The 17,034-nt window shown below is 45.4% G+C and overlaps 1 protein-coding gene across 4 annotated transcripts in view; it reads right to left on the reverse strand.

Annotated features, from left to right (window-relative positions):
• The window catches only part of LOC106562225 (A disintegrin and metalloproteinase with thrombospondin motifs 6), a 96,113-nt gene extending 79,588 nt beyond the window's left edge, over positions 1 to 16,525 (reverse strand). For 2 of the 4 annotated variants that reach the window (XM_014127028.2, XM_014126954.2), the window contains exons 1-7: positions 16,060 to 16,525; positions 13,403 to 13,923; positions 12,493 to 12,893; positions 7,612 to 7,792; positions 5,765 to 6,018; positions 5,147 to 5,230; positions 1,351 to 1,496 (exon numbers count right to left, since the gene is read on the reverse strand). In XM_014127028.2, coding sequence (XP_013982503.1) covers positions 1,351 to 1,496; positions 5,147 to 5,230; positions 5,765 to 6,018; positions 7,612 to 7,792; positions 12,493 to 12,893; positions 13,403 to 13,505 — 1,169 coding nt within the window. In that variant the 5' untranslated portion in view covers positions 13,506 to 13,923; positions 16,060 to 16,525. The remainder of the gene's footprint in view (positions 1 to 1,350; positions 1,497 to 5,146; positions 5,231 to 5,764; positions 6,019 to 7,611; positions 7,793 to 12,492; positions 12,894 to 13,402; positions 13,924 to 16,059) is intronic. The other 2 variants (XM_014126965.2, XM_014127024.2) reach the window with 2 other exon arrangements.
• Between the last annotated feature and the right edge of the window lie 509 nt (positions 16,526 to 17,034).

Raw genomic sequence — 17,034 nt, forward strand, 5'->3', positions numbered from 1 at the left:
AAACAGCACTCCCGAAAAACCCCTTCAGTAGCCTGCTGGCATCAGAATCCAAGCAAAACTTCTAACGCTGCTACTAAGGCGACCAACTATTATTTTCAGTAGCGATAGATTACCTTACCTACTACAGTATCTCGTATTGACGCCTCACCAAACAGCTTAAGTCACCGAGCACTGGTCAAACATCAATAGAAAGCCTGGTTTGTACACAGCCAGGCAGGAAGAGTCAAAAGCAGGGCTTTAGCCCATGTCAATCACACTACGGGCAACATTAACGGCAATAGCAGTTACGACAGTGTTTTTGCCGCATCACGGTTACCACCCATAAATCTTAGCATGACTGGTCTGCCTGAAAGACCATCGTTTCCCGTTGTCATCAGCTTTACCCAGAGCCAGTAATAGATATGAGTAGTGGTCTGGCTGTGTGTTTCAACGCTACTGTTCTGGCTGTGAAATGCAGACGCAGCACAAAGTGGGAAGGTGGAAGGACTGCTAAAGCATTTAAGTAAACAGACGCTTAAGAGACATAGAGTGAGGTCAATTACTGCACACTTTTACCACTGGATGAATCCTCATCGAATCAAATTGTATTTGTCACATGCGCCGAATACAACAGGTGTAGGTAGACCTTACCGTGAAATGCTGACTTACGAGCCCTTAACCAACAATGCAGAGTTTTATTTTTAAAAAGTAAGTAAGAAAACTGTGCCTCTTAAACTAAAGGAAAAATAGTAACACAATACAAATAACATTAACAATAACGAGGCTATATACAGGGGTATCGGTAACGAGTCAATGTGCGGGGGTACGAGGTAGTTGAGGTAATTGAGGTAATACCGTTCGTGCATGTGGGTATGGGTAAAATGACTATGCACAGATAATAAACAGAAAGTATTTATTTATTTGAATCCCAGGCCCCCCGTCCCCGCAGCAGGCCTTTTGCCTTTTGGTAGGCCGTCATTGTAAATAACAATTTGTTCTTAACTGACTTGCCCAGTTAAATAAAGGTAAATAAAAATACATTTAAAAAATAAAACAGCAGCATGTGTGAATGTATGTATGTATGTGTGTGTGTGGCGTCAATATGCATGTGTGTGTGTGTGTGTGTGTGTGTGTGTGTGTGTGTGTGTGTGTGTGTGTGTGTGTGTGTGTGTGTGTGTGTGTGTGTGTGTGTCTGTGTGTGTGTGTGTGTGTTGGAATGTTAGTGTAGTATGTGTGGGTGTGTGTTTAGAGCCAAGTGAGTGTACATCGAGTCTGCGCACGAGAGTCAGTGCAAAACATAATAATAGGTAAGAATAAAATAAGTGTGTGTGTGTCTGTGTAGGTACGTGAGAGTGGAGGTGGAGAATCTACCGTGTGATGAGGACAGCGTTGTCATGGTGAGCCATGCCGTTCTCCGGGATGCTGTTCCCGTCTCCTTGGTGACTGAGGATGGACTTCTGCCACTTACAGAAGCTGTCTAGAGACTTGTCTGCATGGTGGTTGATCTCCAGGTTGGGCTGGATAGAACATACAGCAAACATTACAACACAGTCTGAACACATCCACAACCCTGAACAATCTGAACACATCCACAACCCTGAACAGTCTGAACACATCCACAACCCTGAACATTCTGAACACATCCACAACCCTGAACAGTCTGAACACATCCACAACCCTGAACAGTCTGAACACATCCACAACCCTGAACAGTCTGAACACGTCCACAACCCTGAACAGTCTGAACACATCCACAACCCTGAACATTCTGAACACATCCACAACCCTGAACAGTCTGAACACGTCCACAACCCTGAACAGTCTGAACACATCCACAACCCTGAACAGTCTGAACACATCCACAACCCTGAACAGTCTGAACACATCCACAACCCTGAACATTCTGAACACATCCACAACCCTGAACAGTCTGAACACGTCCACAACCCTGAACAGTCTGAACACATCCACAACCCTGAACAGTCTGAACACATCCACAACCCTGAACAGTCTGAACACATCCACAACCCTGAACAGTCTGAACACATCCACAACCCTGAACAGTCTGAACACATCCACAACCCTGAACATTCTGAACACGTCCACAACCCTGAACAGTCTGAACACATCCACAACCCTGAACATTCTGAACACATCCACAACCCTGAACAGTCTGAACACGTCCACAACCCTGAACAGTCTGAACACATCCACAACCCTGAACAGTCTGAACACATCCACAACCCTGAACAGTCTGAACACATCCACAACCCTGAACAGTCTGAACACGTCCACAACCCTGAACAGTCTGAACACATCCACAACCCTGAACAGTCTGAACACATCCACAACCCAGAACAATCTGAACACATCCACAACCCTGAACATTCTGAACACATCCATAACCCTGAACAGTCTGAACACATCCACAACCCTGAACAGTCTGAACACATCCATAACCCTGAACAGTCTGAACACATCCACAACCCTGAACAGTCTGAACACATCCACAACCCAGAACAATCTGAACACATCCACAACCCTGAACAGTCTGAACACATCCACAACCCAGAACAGTCTGAACACATCCACAACCCTGAACAGTCTGAACACATCCACAACCCTGAACAGTCTGAACACATCCACAACCCAGAACAATCTGAACACATCCACAACCCTGAACAGTCTGAACACATCCACAACCCTGAACAGTCTGAACACATCCACAACCCTGAACAGTCTGAACACATCCACAACCCTGAACATTCTGAACACGTCCACAACCCTGAACAGTCTGAACACATCCACAACCCTGAACAGTCTGAACACATCCACAACCCTGAACATTCTGAACACGTCCACAACCCTGAACAGTCTGAACACATCCACAACCCTGAACAGTCTGAACACATCCATAACCCTGAACAGTCTGAACACATCCATAACCCTGAACAGTCTGAACACATCCACAACCCTGAACAGTCTGAACACATCCATAACCCTGAACAGTCTGAACACATCCACAACCCTGAACATTCTGAACACATCCACAACCCTGAACAATCTGAACACATCCATAACCCTGAACAGTCTGAACACATCCACAACCCTGAACATTCTGAACACATCCATAACCCTGAACAGTCTGAACACATCCACAACCCAGAACAATCTGAACACATCCACAACCCTGAACAGTCTGAACACATCCACAACCCAGAACAGTCTGAACACATCCACAACCCTGAACAGTCTGAACACATCCACAACCCTGAACAGTCTGAACACATCCACAACCCAGAACAATCTGAACACATCCACAACCCTGAACATTCTGAACACATCCATAACCCTGAACAGTCTGAACACATCCACAACCCTGAACAGTCTGAACACATCCATAACCCTGAACAGTCTGAACACATCCACAACCCTGAACAGTCTGAACACATCCACAACCCTGAACAGTCTGAACACATCCACAACCCTGAACAGTCTGAACACATCCACAACCCTGAACAGTCTGAACACATCCACAACCCTGAACAGTCTGAACACATCCACAACCCTGAACAGTCTGAACACATCCACAACCCTGAACAGTCTGAACACATCCACAACCCAGAACAATCTGAACACATCCACAACCCTGAACAGTCTGAACACATCCACAACCCTGAACAGTCTGAACACATCCACAACCCTGAACAGTCTGAACACATCCACAACCCTGAACAGTCTGAACACATCCACAACCCTGAACAGTCTGAACACATCCACAACCCAGAACAATCTGAACACATCCACAACCCTGAACAGTCTGAACACATCCACAACCCTGAACAGTCTGAACACATCCACAACCCTGAACAATCTGAACACATCCACAACCCAGAACAGTCTGAACACATCCACAACCCTGAACAATCTGAACACATCCACAACCCTGAACAGTCTGAACACATCCACAACCCTGAACAATCTGAACACATCCACAACCCTGAACAGTCTGAACACATCCACAACCCAGAACAGTCTGAACACATCCACAACCCTGAACAGTCTGAACACATCCACAACCCTGAACAGTCTGAACACATCCACAACCCTGAACAGTCTGAACACATCCACAACCCTGAACAATCTGAACACATCCACAACCCAGAACACACAGAACCCAGCACTCTGTCAAGAACAGGGACAGCATTCTGCACTTGACTAGGGCTGAATTAAGATTAACACAAGCCACTCAAACTTTCACTTAAATCTGCTATTGACATCAATGTATGATTGGGCCATCTTTGTAAAAAAACACCAGTCAAAAACGACAGTATATAAGCCTATAAAAGCCATGTCCACCATTTGACAGGATTCTGACATATGTTAAAATAATCCATATGATAAAAAAGATATATATTTTAACTATTAATATATCCATATTACACTCCATCTGGGTAAAACGTATAGGGTCCTGTCTTAAAATGGAGAATGTATGACGACGGATTCATCTCTGCTGGCGTCCATCCTGTATAGACAGACGCTAGACGTACAGTTCACCCTGTTTCTCCCATCAAACCTACACATTATATACAGGTAACTGCCAAAATCATGGAAACACCAACATAAAGTGTCTTAATAGGGCGTTGGGCCACCAGAACACCTTCAATGCACCTTGGCATAGATTCTACAAGTGTCTGGGACTCTACTGGAAGGACGCGAAACCATTCTTCCACAAGAAGTTTCTATAATTTTGGCAGTTACCTGTAGGTTGAATGTAAACATCCTCAATCAAATCTCCCTGAGGGAAGATGTCTGAGCTCATCTCCAACGGAGAGGCTTTCATCTTTAGTGGTGGCAAACATACGATAGACGCTTCCTGTCCTCTCTCCTTTCCTCTCTTCTTTTCTACTCTCGTCCTCTTCTCTCGTCTCTTCTTGTCACTCCTCTCTCCCTTCTCTTTCCTCCTCCTACTCTCCCCCAACTGCTTGGAATAACTATGTTAATGCATAAGAAGTAACCAAACCACAGAAACTGAGATTAGAGAAACACATAGATGTTGATGTAGAATAGAGAGAGAGAGAGAGAGAGAGAGAGAGAGAGAGAGAGAGAGAGGGCAGAGAGATAGAGAGAAAGAGGTAGACGGAGGGAGAGAGAGGGGCACACTCACCTGGTCCTCAGTCAGTACGATCAGGCGGGTTACTATAATGTTCACAACGTTTCCTAGGCTGGCATCACGGTAAAGTTTGGCAACCTGACCTCCAGAAAAGAAGTAAAAGACACAAAGTCAGACAAACCGTGTCCATGTGTCACGACGCTTGATCAGTGTTTTCATCACACATACGGGGGGTAGAAAAACAGCCATCACACATTCAGCTCACGCTGCCATTTAAATGTCTGTTTTCAGTAAGAGAGAACATTCAGTTAAAATGTTAAAGGAAACAAAATGCTAACCAAAGGGAGAAATACTTTGAATAACATTGTTCATGCCCTAATTCTCTACATCGTTGTGTTTCCAATATCAGTCGGCTAGGGACTCATCTCAATGTCTTTCCTCCAACCCTTCACCTGTATTGACGTGAAACAACTGATCAGGTGCAAGTGAGTCCTAACTGCTTTCAGTTGTAAACTCAAACTAGTGTAAATGTAGGGGGAAGAGATGAGGAAGCCACGTTAGACCGCTGAGATTAACCCCTTTTGAGATTGACCCAAACTTTATTAGCAGGTTTTTTTGTTTTTTGTCAGACAAAACAACACTAATCGAAGCAAAAAGCAGGATCAAACTTACAATATTCATCACAGACAGGATATAATGCTCGATGTCTTTGCGGCCATGGTAACCAACCATCATCTTATCAGCTACCACCAGGGTCTCTACGAAACGTTCCGTGCTGAGTGACCGTCTCCGTCTGTGGGCCCCCCCGGGCAGGGTGCTGTTGGACCCAGGGGCTGGGGGGGGGGAGGACGAGGGGGAGGGAGAGGAGGATGGAGAGGTTGGGGAAGGAGTGCTATGTTGGCAGGGGCTGGCGTTTTTTGTGAGGTCTGGGAAGGAAGGAGGGAGAGGTAGTTTATATGAGAGACAGAAAAAGATGATCAACTGAGTGAGAAAAGTTGATGATACGCTGTGGGAAGAAAAATAAAATCTCAGGTGGATTATAGGCAATGGTTAATCTGGTGATCATCCCCATGGGGTATTTGAACTTTAAAAAAAGATATGCAGAATGTGACTGTTCACCTCAGCAGAAACATTCAAGGGAGATTAGAACTACTGACGATTTGATAACAAAATGATGAGCTCAACATTTATTTTAAAATGTCAACATAAAAAAAGAAGCCACTAAATTAAAACACAATGATACAATCAGATATAGCCCATTGTGAAGGCATAGCCAGAGCCGAGCCGGGGGAGAGTTGGAGATAGAATTGCAGACATGTTGGGAATCTGGCCCTTTGAACCTTGCAGCTGAAGGCTTGCCTTCCTTTATGGCCCAGATGCTCTGGGGAAAAGCTATAAGATAGAACGTGTCAGGGCACGTCAGCTTCCTGCCGATGACAGCCTTCACTGCTACTTATAAGACTTTGGTCCAAATACCTACACATCCACCTGGTTCCCCTCTAATCCCTATCCCACCACATCTCACAGGACACCGCTCCGATGAGAGCCAGAGTATGTGAATTGTCCACGTCTGGAATTGTCCACGTCTGGAGGAAACCTGGCACAATACCTACGGTGAAGCATGGTGGCATCGTGCTGTGAGGATGTTTTTCAGCGGCAGGGACTGGGAGACTAGTCAGGATCGAGGGAAAGATGAACGGAGCAAAGTACAGAGATATCATTGATGAAAACCTGCTCCAGATGGCTCAGGACCTCAGACTGGGGTGAAGATTCACCTTCCAACAGGACAACGACCCTAAGCACACAGCCAAGACAACGCAGGAGTGGCTTTGAGACAAGTCTCTGAATGTCCTTCAGTGGCCCAGCCAGAGCCCGGACTTGAACCATATCGAACATCTCTAGAGAGACCTGAAAATAGCTGTGCAGCAACGCTCCTCATCCAACCTGACAGAGCTTGAGAGGATCTGCAGAGAAGAACAGGAGAAACTCCCCAAATACAGATCTGCCAAGATTGTAGCGTCACACCCAAGAAGACAAGGCTGTAATCGCTGCCAAAAGTGCTTCAACAAAGTACTGAGTAAAGGGTCTGAATACTTGTGATATTTTATAAATTATACATTTGCTAACATGTCTAAAAACCTGTTTTTGCTTTGTCATTATGGGATATTGTGTGTGGATTGCTGAGGGGGGAAAAAACTATTTAATCCATTTTAGAATAAGGCTGTAACGTAAGAAAATGTGGAAAAAGCCAATGGGTCTGAATACTTTCCGAATGCACTGTACACCAGGCTGAGGGGAGGCCAGAATGGGCCAGCCCAACAGTAGCGCGGTCACATCCACCGGAACCTGGGCCTAGAACCAAACCAGCACTTCCTCTGGCCCGCTATGAATAACTGCACATTTATGTTACTCACCCAGCTCAGAGTCAATCCAGACTGAGGGCAGTAGAGAGCATGGAAGGGAAGGGAGGAGAGGAGAAAAGAGAAGAAGAGAAGAAGAGAAGAGGACGCTTCACCAACCTGAGATGCCACAGCTGAACTCATGCTGGTTGGGTTGCTGCTGCGGCGAGGGAATGGAAGACTTTTTATAAATAACATGCTGCTGTCCTTCTCCCTGGTCCCATTGGCTGGAAGTGGTGGACGATATATTCTTGAATGGCTCTATTAAATACTGCTCTTCTTCTGTGGTAATAACACCGTGCTTGTTGAGAAACAAGAACATCGAGAGAGACAGGTCATAAGCGAACAAGGCAAACAACACTACAACGCACACACACCTAAACCCAACAATTGAATTGATCTCATTGTAGTTTTAAAATCATAGAAAATGTCGGGCAATTTTGTCAAAATTAATTCCGACTCCTACCAGCCTAAATGGACTTCCAGTGAACCACTTATGCCGTTTATATGAAATGACCTTTGACAAATAACCCCTATCATTTTCATTATAGTCATCAAAATATTGTTATACTAATGAGTATTATCAACCAGGTTGAATGCTTTTTTTCAGCACAACCACAATCATCTGTGAAATGATTGGCACCCCAAGTCGGGGCTAAGTGGCTAATGGTGTGTTCCAGCCTCAGTCACGTAACATTGCAGGCTACAACGCACAGAACAACTAACGCACAGCTCTGCTCTGCTCTCCTCTGTGTGTTGCACTGCAGTCAGACGTGAAAACACCCCACACTCTGAAGCAATTTGATAAATCATGTTATAACAACCAATTACACCTAGAAGAACGCTGTAATTACTGGGACTTGAACCAAAGTACACAGCTCTCTGCCCTTGAACACCCTCTTTTGTAACACAAATTGAAAAAGTACTTCAGAATGTGTTTATAAAAAACATTGGCACGTTGCATCACTCAGTAAAAACCCACAATGAAACCAATTAACCAAATATGACAACCTGGCACACGCCGGCAAGAAACCAATATTTGATAAAAGCCTAGCAGAGTGCGATGTCAAGATGTCTGGCAATTTACGAGATTAAACCACAGATACATTTCAGTTTTGTCCATTTTTGGTACTATTAAAACGGTATGAGGCGAAACAGACCTAATACTAATTCAATTTATGATACTGGAGCTGTGGGGCTGCCAGTACGTTTGGCAGCAACAACGACAATACATGTTTTTCTCCAAATGATTGCGATTGGCACAGAGGAACAGGGCTTTCTCCTTGTTCTGAGACGTTTCAAAGTAAATGAGGGGGGGATAAGAGTTTTTCCAATCGCTTCCAACAGTGAGTTTTAACGAAGACAGTCTGGCCAGTCCGTCAGTCTAAGATCAACAGCCTGAGGACCAATACCTCAGCTTTGATGATTAGCCGCTTCGTTAAAGCCAACAGAAAGCAACACATTCACTTTCTTTCTTATTTCGCTGGAGAAACTCCAGTTCAAAACCCCCTAGTCTAACCCCTAACCTCCAAACATACACTTCTCATAGATCTGACACTATCAGATGAGTCCTAGCCCAGGGCGGTGTTGAGCTATTAACATATTGCCTGCCTACACTCATCCAACCCCTTCAGAACTACAAGAAATGCCTAGGGGTTAATTAGGGGCTAGGGGTTGATTTGGGACTGGGTATTAGTTTATCTGAAGAAACCGGAACCTGAAGAGAAGTTTTAGGTGTGCCCAAAACAAGATTTGGCTTTGACAGTTTAGTAAGCAAACAGAAAGACAGCCCTGCATGCTTATCTGTCACAGTCCATTGAGAAGGATATGTATTAGGTTCGCTATGGTGAGCTGGCTGGTTGGCTGGCTTGTTGGCTAGCTAACGACTGGATGGATTTTTGGTTCTTTATAGTAGGTGGACTGGCTGGCTGGATGTTTGGTTCTTTATAGTAGGTGGACTGGCTGGCTGGATGTTTGGTTCTTTATAGCGGGTGGACTGGCTGGCTGGATGTTTGGTTCTTTATAGTAGGTGGACTGGCTGGCTGGATGTTTGGTTCTTTATAGTAGGTGGACTGGCTGGCTGGATGTTTGGTTCTTTATAGCGGGTGGACTGGCTGGCTGGATGTTTGGTTCTTTATAGTAGGTGGACTGGCTGGCTGGCTGGCTGGTTGGTTCTTTATAGTGGGTGGACTGGCTGGCTGGATGTTTGGTTCTTTATAGTGGGTGGACTGGCTGGCTGGCTGGTTGGTTCTTTATAGTGGGTGGACTGGCTGGCTGGCTGGCTGGCTGGTTGGTTCTTTATAGTGGGTGGACTGGCTGGCTGGTTGGTTCTTTATAGTGGGTGGACTGGCTGGCTGGCTGGCTGGCTGGTTGGTTCTTTATAGTGGGTGGACCGGCTGGCTGGCTGGCTGGCTGGTTGGTTCTTTATAGTGAGTGGACTGGCTGGCTGGTTGGTTCTTTATAGTGGGTGGACTGGCTGGCTGGCTGGCTGGTTGGTTCTTTATAGTGAGTGGACTGGCTGGCTGGTTGGTTCTTTATAGTGGGTGGACTGGCTGGCTGGCTGGCTGGTTGGTTCTTTATAGTGAGTGGACTGGCTGGCTGGCTGGCTGGTTGGTTCTTTATAGTGAGTGGACTGGCTGGCTGGTTGGTTCTTTATAGTGGGTGGACTGGCTGGCTGGCTGGTTGGTTCTTTATAGTGAGTGGACTGGCTGGCTGGCTGGTTGGTTCTTTATAGTGGGTGGACTGGCTGGCTGGCTGGCTGGTTGGTTCTTTATAGTGAGTGGACTGGCTGGCTGGTTGGTTCTTTATAGTGGGTGGACTGGCTGGCTGGTTGGTTCTTTATAGTGGGTGGACTGGCTGGCTGGCTGGTTGGTTCTTTATAGTGAGTGGACTGGCTGGCTGGTTGGTTCTTTATAGTGGGTGGACTGGCTGGCTGGCTGGTTGGTTCTTTATAGTGGATGGACTGGCTGGCTGGTTGTGACTAAAGCTCTGATGATCCTGTAAAGCAGCCTTTCTTAAAGTATGCGTCGCGACAACATGTCTGGCTGGATGTTTGGTTCTTTGTAGTGGGTGGACTGGCTGGCTGGCTGGTTGGTTCTTTATAGTGGGTGGACTGGCTGGCTGGTTGGTTCTTTATAGTGGGTGGACTGGCTGGCTGGCTGGCTGGTTGGTTCTTTATAGTGGGTGGACCGGCTGGCTGGTTGGTTCTTTATAGTGGGTGGACTGGCTGGCTGGCTGGTTGGTTCTTTATAGTGAGTGGACTGGCTGGCTGGCTGGTTGGTTCTTTATAGTGGGTGGACTGGCTGGCTGGCTGGCTGGTTGGTTCTTTATAGTGAGTGGACTGGCTGGCTGGTTGGTTCTTTATAGTGGGTGGACTGGCTGGCTGGTTGGTTCTTTATAGTGGGTGGACTGGCTGGCTGGCTGGTTGGTTCTTTATAGTGAGTGGACTGGCTGGCTGGTTGGTTCTTTATAGTGGGTGGACTGGCTGGCTGGCTGGTTGGTTCTTTATAGTGGATGGACTGGCTGGCTGGTTGTGACTAAAGCTCTGATGATCCTGTAAAGCAGCCTTTCTTAAAGTATGCGTCGCGACAACATGTTAACGGTGCGTGGCGACAAGTCTGAGTAAAAAAATGTATTTCTAGGAACTCAGAGGTCTCAACTTACTGTTTAGAGTTAGAAGAGTAGAATATGCAAGATGCAATTTGGGGCGCCCCCATTGATTTTGTTAGTCACTCTCATTCAGATATCATATTAACATGGCATTAGTCATGGCAAAATGTGTAGAATTGAAGGAAATTTGCTTTAAATCTGCTAAGATTTCTCTCCACCCCATGGAAAAATGGGTAGAATTGCAAAATATTTGCTGTAAAACAGCAACAACAAAAATGAGCGCCATGGCAAAATGAGAAGAATTGCAGAAAACTTGCTTTAAAACAGCAACATTTTCTTTACGCCCCATGGCAAAGTGTTTAGAATTGCAGGAGCCCCCCTGTACTGCTGCTCATTCCGTTCACCTCCTTCCGTTCACCTGGTCTACGTCACCGGCCTTCTAGGCGTCACTGAACTGGATTCATTCCCACCAACCCCGGACTGTCTTGTCTCATTACGCACACCTGGTTCCCATTCCCCCTGATTAGTATGTTATAGATGTGCCCTCTGTTCCCCATTGTCCTTGTCAGTTATTGTTACCATGTCCGTTGGTCCTGTGCTGTTGTATCGGCTTCCATGCTACGTGTATTTGTGCACTTGTTTTCCGGGTCTTGTCCCGTGTACTATTTAGAGGTTTACACCTTGCTCTTTTGTTTGGGTGTAGAAAATGTAAAAAACTATTACGTATTCCTGCGCCTGTCTCTAATCACTAGACAACATGACAAAATTCAAGTTAAAACTTCAATTTCTTTCTCTGCTGTCAACCAAATCTTGCTTAGGACCCCAAAAGGGATCATGTTTTTATGACCTTGGGTCCCAGGAAAACACAGAACTTCTCAATTTTCCCAGGCTGAAAAAGTCTAAGAACCCCTGCTGTAGAGAGCTTTCCCCATTAGCCTTAACCTACTATGCCCTATCCTAAGTGGCACTGTGCCAGGTGGAAGGAGGCCAACATGCTATTTAGCAAACTCCACTCTGTCTAATCCTGTGACAGTAGAGCTGAGGGTTTGTCTGAGGTAGCCAGAGCAAAGAGAAGGCATAGTATTAACTCTCTGTGACTGGTCAATGGGGGCCTCCTGGCCTCCTCACAAAACAGATCCTTAAGTACTCAAAGAATATTCAAACACACTCAAATATCCACAAATACATTCAGACATACTCTAAACAAAAGTCACAGAAACCCATAAAGGGGTGTAGAGTGGTGGTGAGTGTTCTACTTGGAAACAGACAGATCGTGTTGTCCTCTTTTCCATCCCTCCATCACACATTTCAATACCCTGATTGGCTACAGTAGCTTCCTTCCAACACACACCCAAACCAAACACATCAACTCCAGAATCCCATGGTACTCACCAAGCCCTTACAGTTACTGAGTGCTACTCTGGTGGAGCTGTACTGATCCTGCAGGTATCCTACATAGTGGCAGTTCTCCACCATGTCATGTCTCCACTCCAGGCCTTCTCTCCCCCAGTACTCCACCGTGAAATGTTTGGACACCAGCTGGGGGTTGAGGGTCAAGTTTAAGTGAAAGTGCTTTCCGTAAGCCGACAGTCTGTAGAAGACTCGGGTCTGGGCCGGGTCCTGTTCGGCGTGGTCGGTTGACTCTGGGCCGACGGTGGTGCTGGTTGGGTCGGCGGTCCGTCTCCTGCGACCGGGCCGGTGGTGTTTCACAGTGTAGCTGAGGAAGTCCCCATTCTCGTCCACCTGCATCGGCACAGTCAGCTGGTAGTGCTGCAGGTAGGACAGGTACTCCACTTTTACAGAAAATAACAGATGGGGAGAGATGAGCCATTGGAGGAGGGGTGTACGAGGAGGAAAGAATGAGGACGAGAAAAATGAACACAGAATGTGAATCTGAGTAAGAACATTGATACACTACAGTAAGAGGCGACATATTTAAGACAATGGGGGCCCTCCAGCCATTATAGAATATAACAGGACCACACACTACAGATAGTAGAACTCATAGAATGTAGAATGTCTATGGTGGAACTCAGACAGACAGGACAGACATGACCTCACAGTGTTCCAGAGCCTAGCAGGTTGTGATCAACAGTGGGTTCATCCCTCTAAAATAACAGTCAGGCCAGGACCACCAGATGTTACAGATGTCTCACTGACTGACCACTGACCATGAGTAGCAACCATGCATACACCTGCCTCACCGGGAGGACCAATCCGTTTCTCTAAAGGAGAGAAGTTCTAGAACCTTGGCTGAAATCGAGCAAGTTAAGATGTACAATTAAGCAATGAGCAATCCTACCTTGTGAGTTGTGCGAAAGTCTTTGAAATTCAGAGGAAGCCATGACCACCACCAGGCTCAATATCAATATACAAGTCAGCGTCTTCCGCAAAATTTCCATCATTCAGAGAAAGGTCTGACATGGGGTTGGGGGGGAGGAGGGGTGAGGGGGTGGTGCTACTGACGGGCTAGGAACACACGATCAGTCCGGCGTGCCTGGCACCATAACAAGCCCATGGTTTGGGTCCTCTGTGGGGGGAATGTTCTCACTACTTCTTCTTCTCTTCTCGTCTCATCCAGGTCTCATCCAGAGAACGTCTCCGAGACACTCAGATTCCTCCTGAGGGCAGCAGAGACTTCCAGACCTCACTGGCGTTTCCCTTGGAGCTCATGTCAGCCACTCGTCATGGGTGGTGGTGATGCTAGAATCCATCGACAGATCAGTCAGTCAGTCAGTCACTCACTTCAAGCACATCCACAGCAGCAGATCTATAGATCTAGATCTATATTGGAAGCTTGTCTTGACCAATCCATCTGCATACCTGTGAATACATCGGTGCACAGTTCAATAAGCATACCTGCTACAAAACAACTAGTCTACACTCTTACAAATATCTAGAACCTAAAAGGGTTCTTCTTGTGTCCCTAGGAGAACCCTTTGAAGAACCCTCTTTGGTTCCAGGTAGAACCCTTTTGGGTTCCATGTAGAACCCTTTCCACAGAGGGTTGAACATGGAACCAAAAAGCATTCTACCTGGGGAAAAAAGGGTTCTCGAATCGGGACTGCCAAATAACCCTTTTGGAACCCTTTTTTCTAAGAGTGTACTACATAGGCTAAACTTTTAATCTGCAAATTACAATTAGCCATGGAAAAAAAGATGATGCCAAACGACTGCACAGCATATTCACCAACAGTACACTCCATGACAGAAATACCCTCCTCCTGTAGCCTGCTTACCCAGCATGCCATGGTTTGTGGTTAGCAGGATAGCGTTTTTCGTCATGAATCTTGTTCTGGAGGCAGCTCTGCAGAGTGGTCGCTAGCTGGCACCGCCACAAAGTCAGACAATCTGATTTTAAACCGAACCTGAACCTTAACCCTAACCACACTGCTAACCTTATCCTTAAATTAAGCACATTTTTGTGTTCATTAATTTTTTCAATATAGCCCATTCTGACTTCGCAGCTGACTTAACTAATGGGAAATCGCTCAGTTCTGCCTCCAGGACAAGACTCGTGACAATAAACGTCAACATGCATGTGGCTAACGGTGTTCATGACACCGTACCATCTCCACAGCCTAAGGAGAAGTCAGTCTTTCAGATATTCAACAGCAAGTCACAACAACACGTTGATCAACTACAAAAGCAGCCTGTACTTCGATGTCCGCCAGCCTCCTCAGTCAACACAGCACCTGTCTCTATAACAGGTTTAGGCATCTCTCCCCCACTGACTCTCTCTGCAGCCAGGATCAAATCAAAAGATTAACGTTGCTCTCAGCAAGCCCTCTGTATGTGTGTGCGTGTGTAACAACGCAGAAATAAAGGTGTTATAATAGTGTAATAATACACACATTTATCATTGAACCTATCCATCAAGTAATTAATAAATCAATCACTTGTTCTATATTTCAAACCATTTACCGGATATTCTTCAAGAAAGAGAGGGTCACTCACTCACACAGCTCATAAACGGCATGCCATACTTTTAGAACCAAGTCCAGGCGAGGTTCCAAGTTTACGTCCAAGTGAAAACGCGTAAATTCCAGTAATCACCTCTGATCTATCGGATGTGCGTAAAGACAGTATGGGTGGTTATCTGTCTGTGGCTAGAATCCAGTGTTGGAAGCGGCGTGCTGCACCTTCTGTAAGCGCTATATAATGAACATCAAGCGGCACATATCCAGACAGCAGCGCTACATCTACTTGGCCACTCCGTCTGACCCAGACATTTGGCACCCTGCCCGAATACATCAGACTACACCGACCGACCGACTGAAATAAAAAAAACGTTCACTGCTCCTTTCAGGTTAATCTAGGAGGATATGTAATTCAACTACAACTGGAATATTATACCAACAGTTCAACACTGCTCCTATGTCAGGGATTACAAAAAGAGTATGAAAACGCCGGGAATAATTATTGTTCGCTATTGTAGAAATGACAGACACTATCTCGCTCAAGTCATATGGGTTTGTTTGACGCCTTAGCACACAGACAGAGACGGACCGTTCTTGCAGGTGCTGGCCTTGTTTTAGTGAGTTACAAATGTAACAGTGCAGATAAAGTTGGCTATGCCAAGTGCTTAGACATCAAACCAGTTTCAAGAGACACGTGAATTTTCTATAAACGCTGGAAGAAACAGTGGATCCAACTTTAACCAACATTTACTCACCAAACACTGAATGTGTAAGGAATTCCAAGTGCCCATAGGGTTGTACTTTTTCACGTGTCATCTAGTTCTAATTTGGTTAAAATCACAAAAGAGGTTTTCCAAAAGATGTACGCTACAATGTGAAAGATAAATCATTGCATTTTTTTTTCATTTTTTTAAGATGGTTAGCCTACATATTTGAAAGAAAAGGGATCTGCGGCGGCTCCGTTAAAAGCGCATGAGAGACACACAGCATTCTCTAGTTGTGTCTATGGAGTGCTGATAGACTACAAGCAGATAGTTACCGTCCTCATCTTCATTGTCAGCGGCAAAGCCCGACTGTGGAGAGTAGAGTAACGTTACAGAGTGCAGACAATAGACTTCGCCTGCGCTGAAATTCCGTAGTAGCCAGATGACTTCTCTCCTCTGTCCATCTCTTTTCGGTTTATGCCATTCTCTATATCCCCATGAGAGAGAAAACAGAGGAGCATAAATGTCTTAGCAGAAAAGTCTATCCCCAAGAATAACTTTTAAACTAATTCCAAAATAAGGATACCTAATTCATAGACCAACTGTCCTCTTTAAAATAGACTTGGTGTGTTATCTGAGTTGTTATTTTGGATAACGCAGGTAGTACGCTGCACAATAATAACAAATAGTCTACATCTAGGACAGTGTATGCAACACAGCTAAATTGAGTTGAAGTAGCACCCTTTAATACAGTATACCCGGTCTGGAACCATAGCCTAGTTCTGAGCTGCTTCAAATTGGCAGCTTTTTCAGGCTGGGAGGTTCAGCTGACGTCATTGCAGATGTGCGTATTCTAACATCAGCTGTGCGCATGTTCCAATCTAAGAGGAGGGGGGGGTACAAATAGGTTGCAGGTACTTCTCTTTTCCGCAACCTAGAACCTATAAGCACAAAGTGTAGCATAATTGACTGTTTTTGCCAACTGTCACAGTAGAAAAAAGTTAGGCATACTTAAAAGTGTTTATTGCAAAGAAGTTGTACACAGGTGTAGAAAAACATTTTTTTTCTGTGGATGTTTGGTCATTAGGAGACCTAGCTAACATATAGTAGTGAAATTGGTCAACTTTAATAGCCTGCCCTAGACCTTGGCCTCTTATGGTATGCCATCTATAGTGTACAGTATGTACATCTCTACAGGCCTAATTTTTGACAAAGCTAACAATATCCTGCATTTATTCTTGTTATGGAATAATAGATATGGTTTAAATAAACGTATATTGTCTACCTAGTAAAACAATGATTTGCTCCAG

This window comes from Salmo salar, chromosome ssa01, assembly GCF_905237065.1.
Source record: "Salmo salar chromosome ssa01, Ssal_v3.1, whole genome shotgun sequence".
In the NCBI taxonomy this organism is placed as follows: Eukaryota; Metazoa; Chordata; class Actinopteri; order Salmoniformes; family Salmonidae; genus Salmo; species Salmo salar.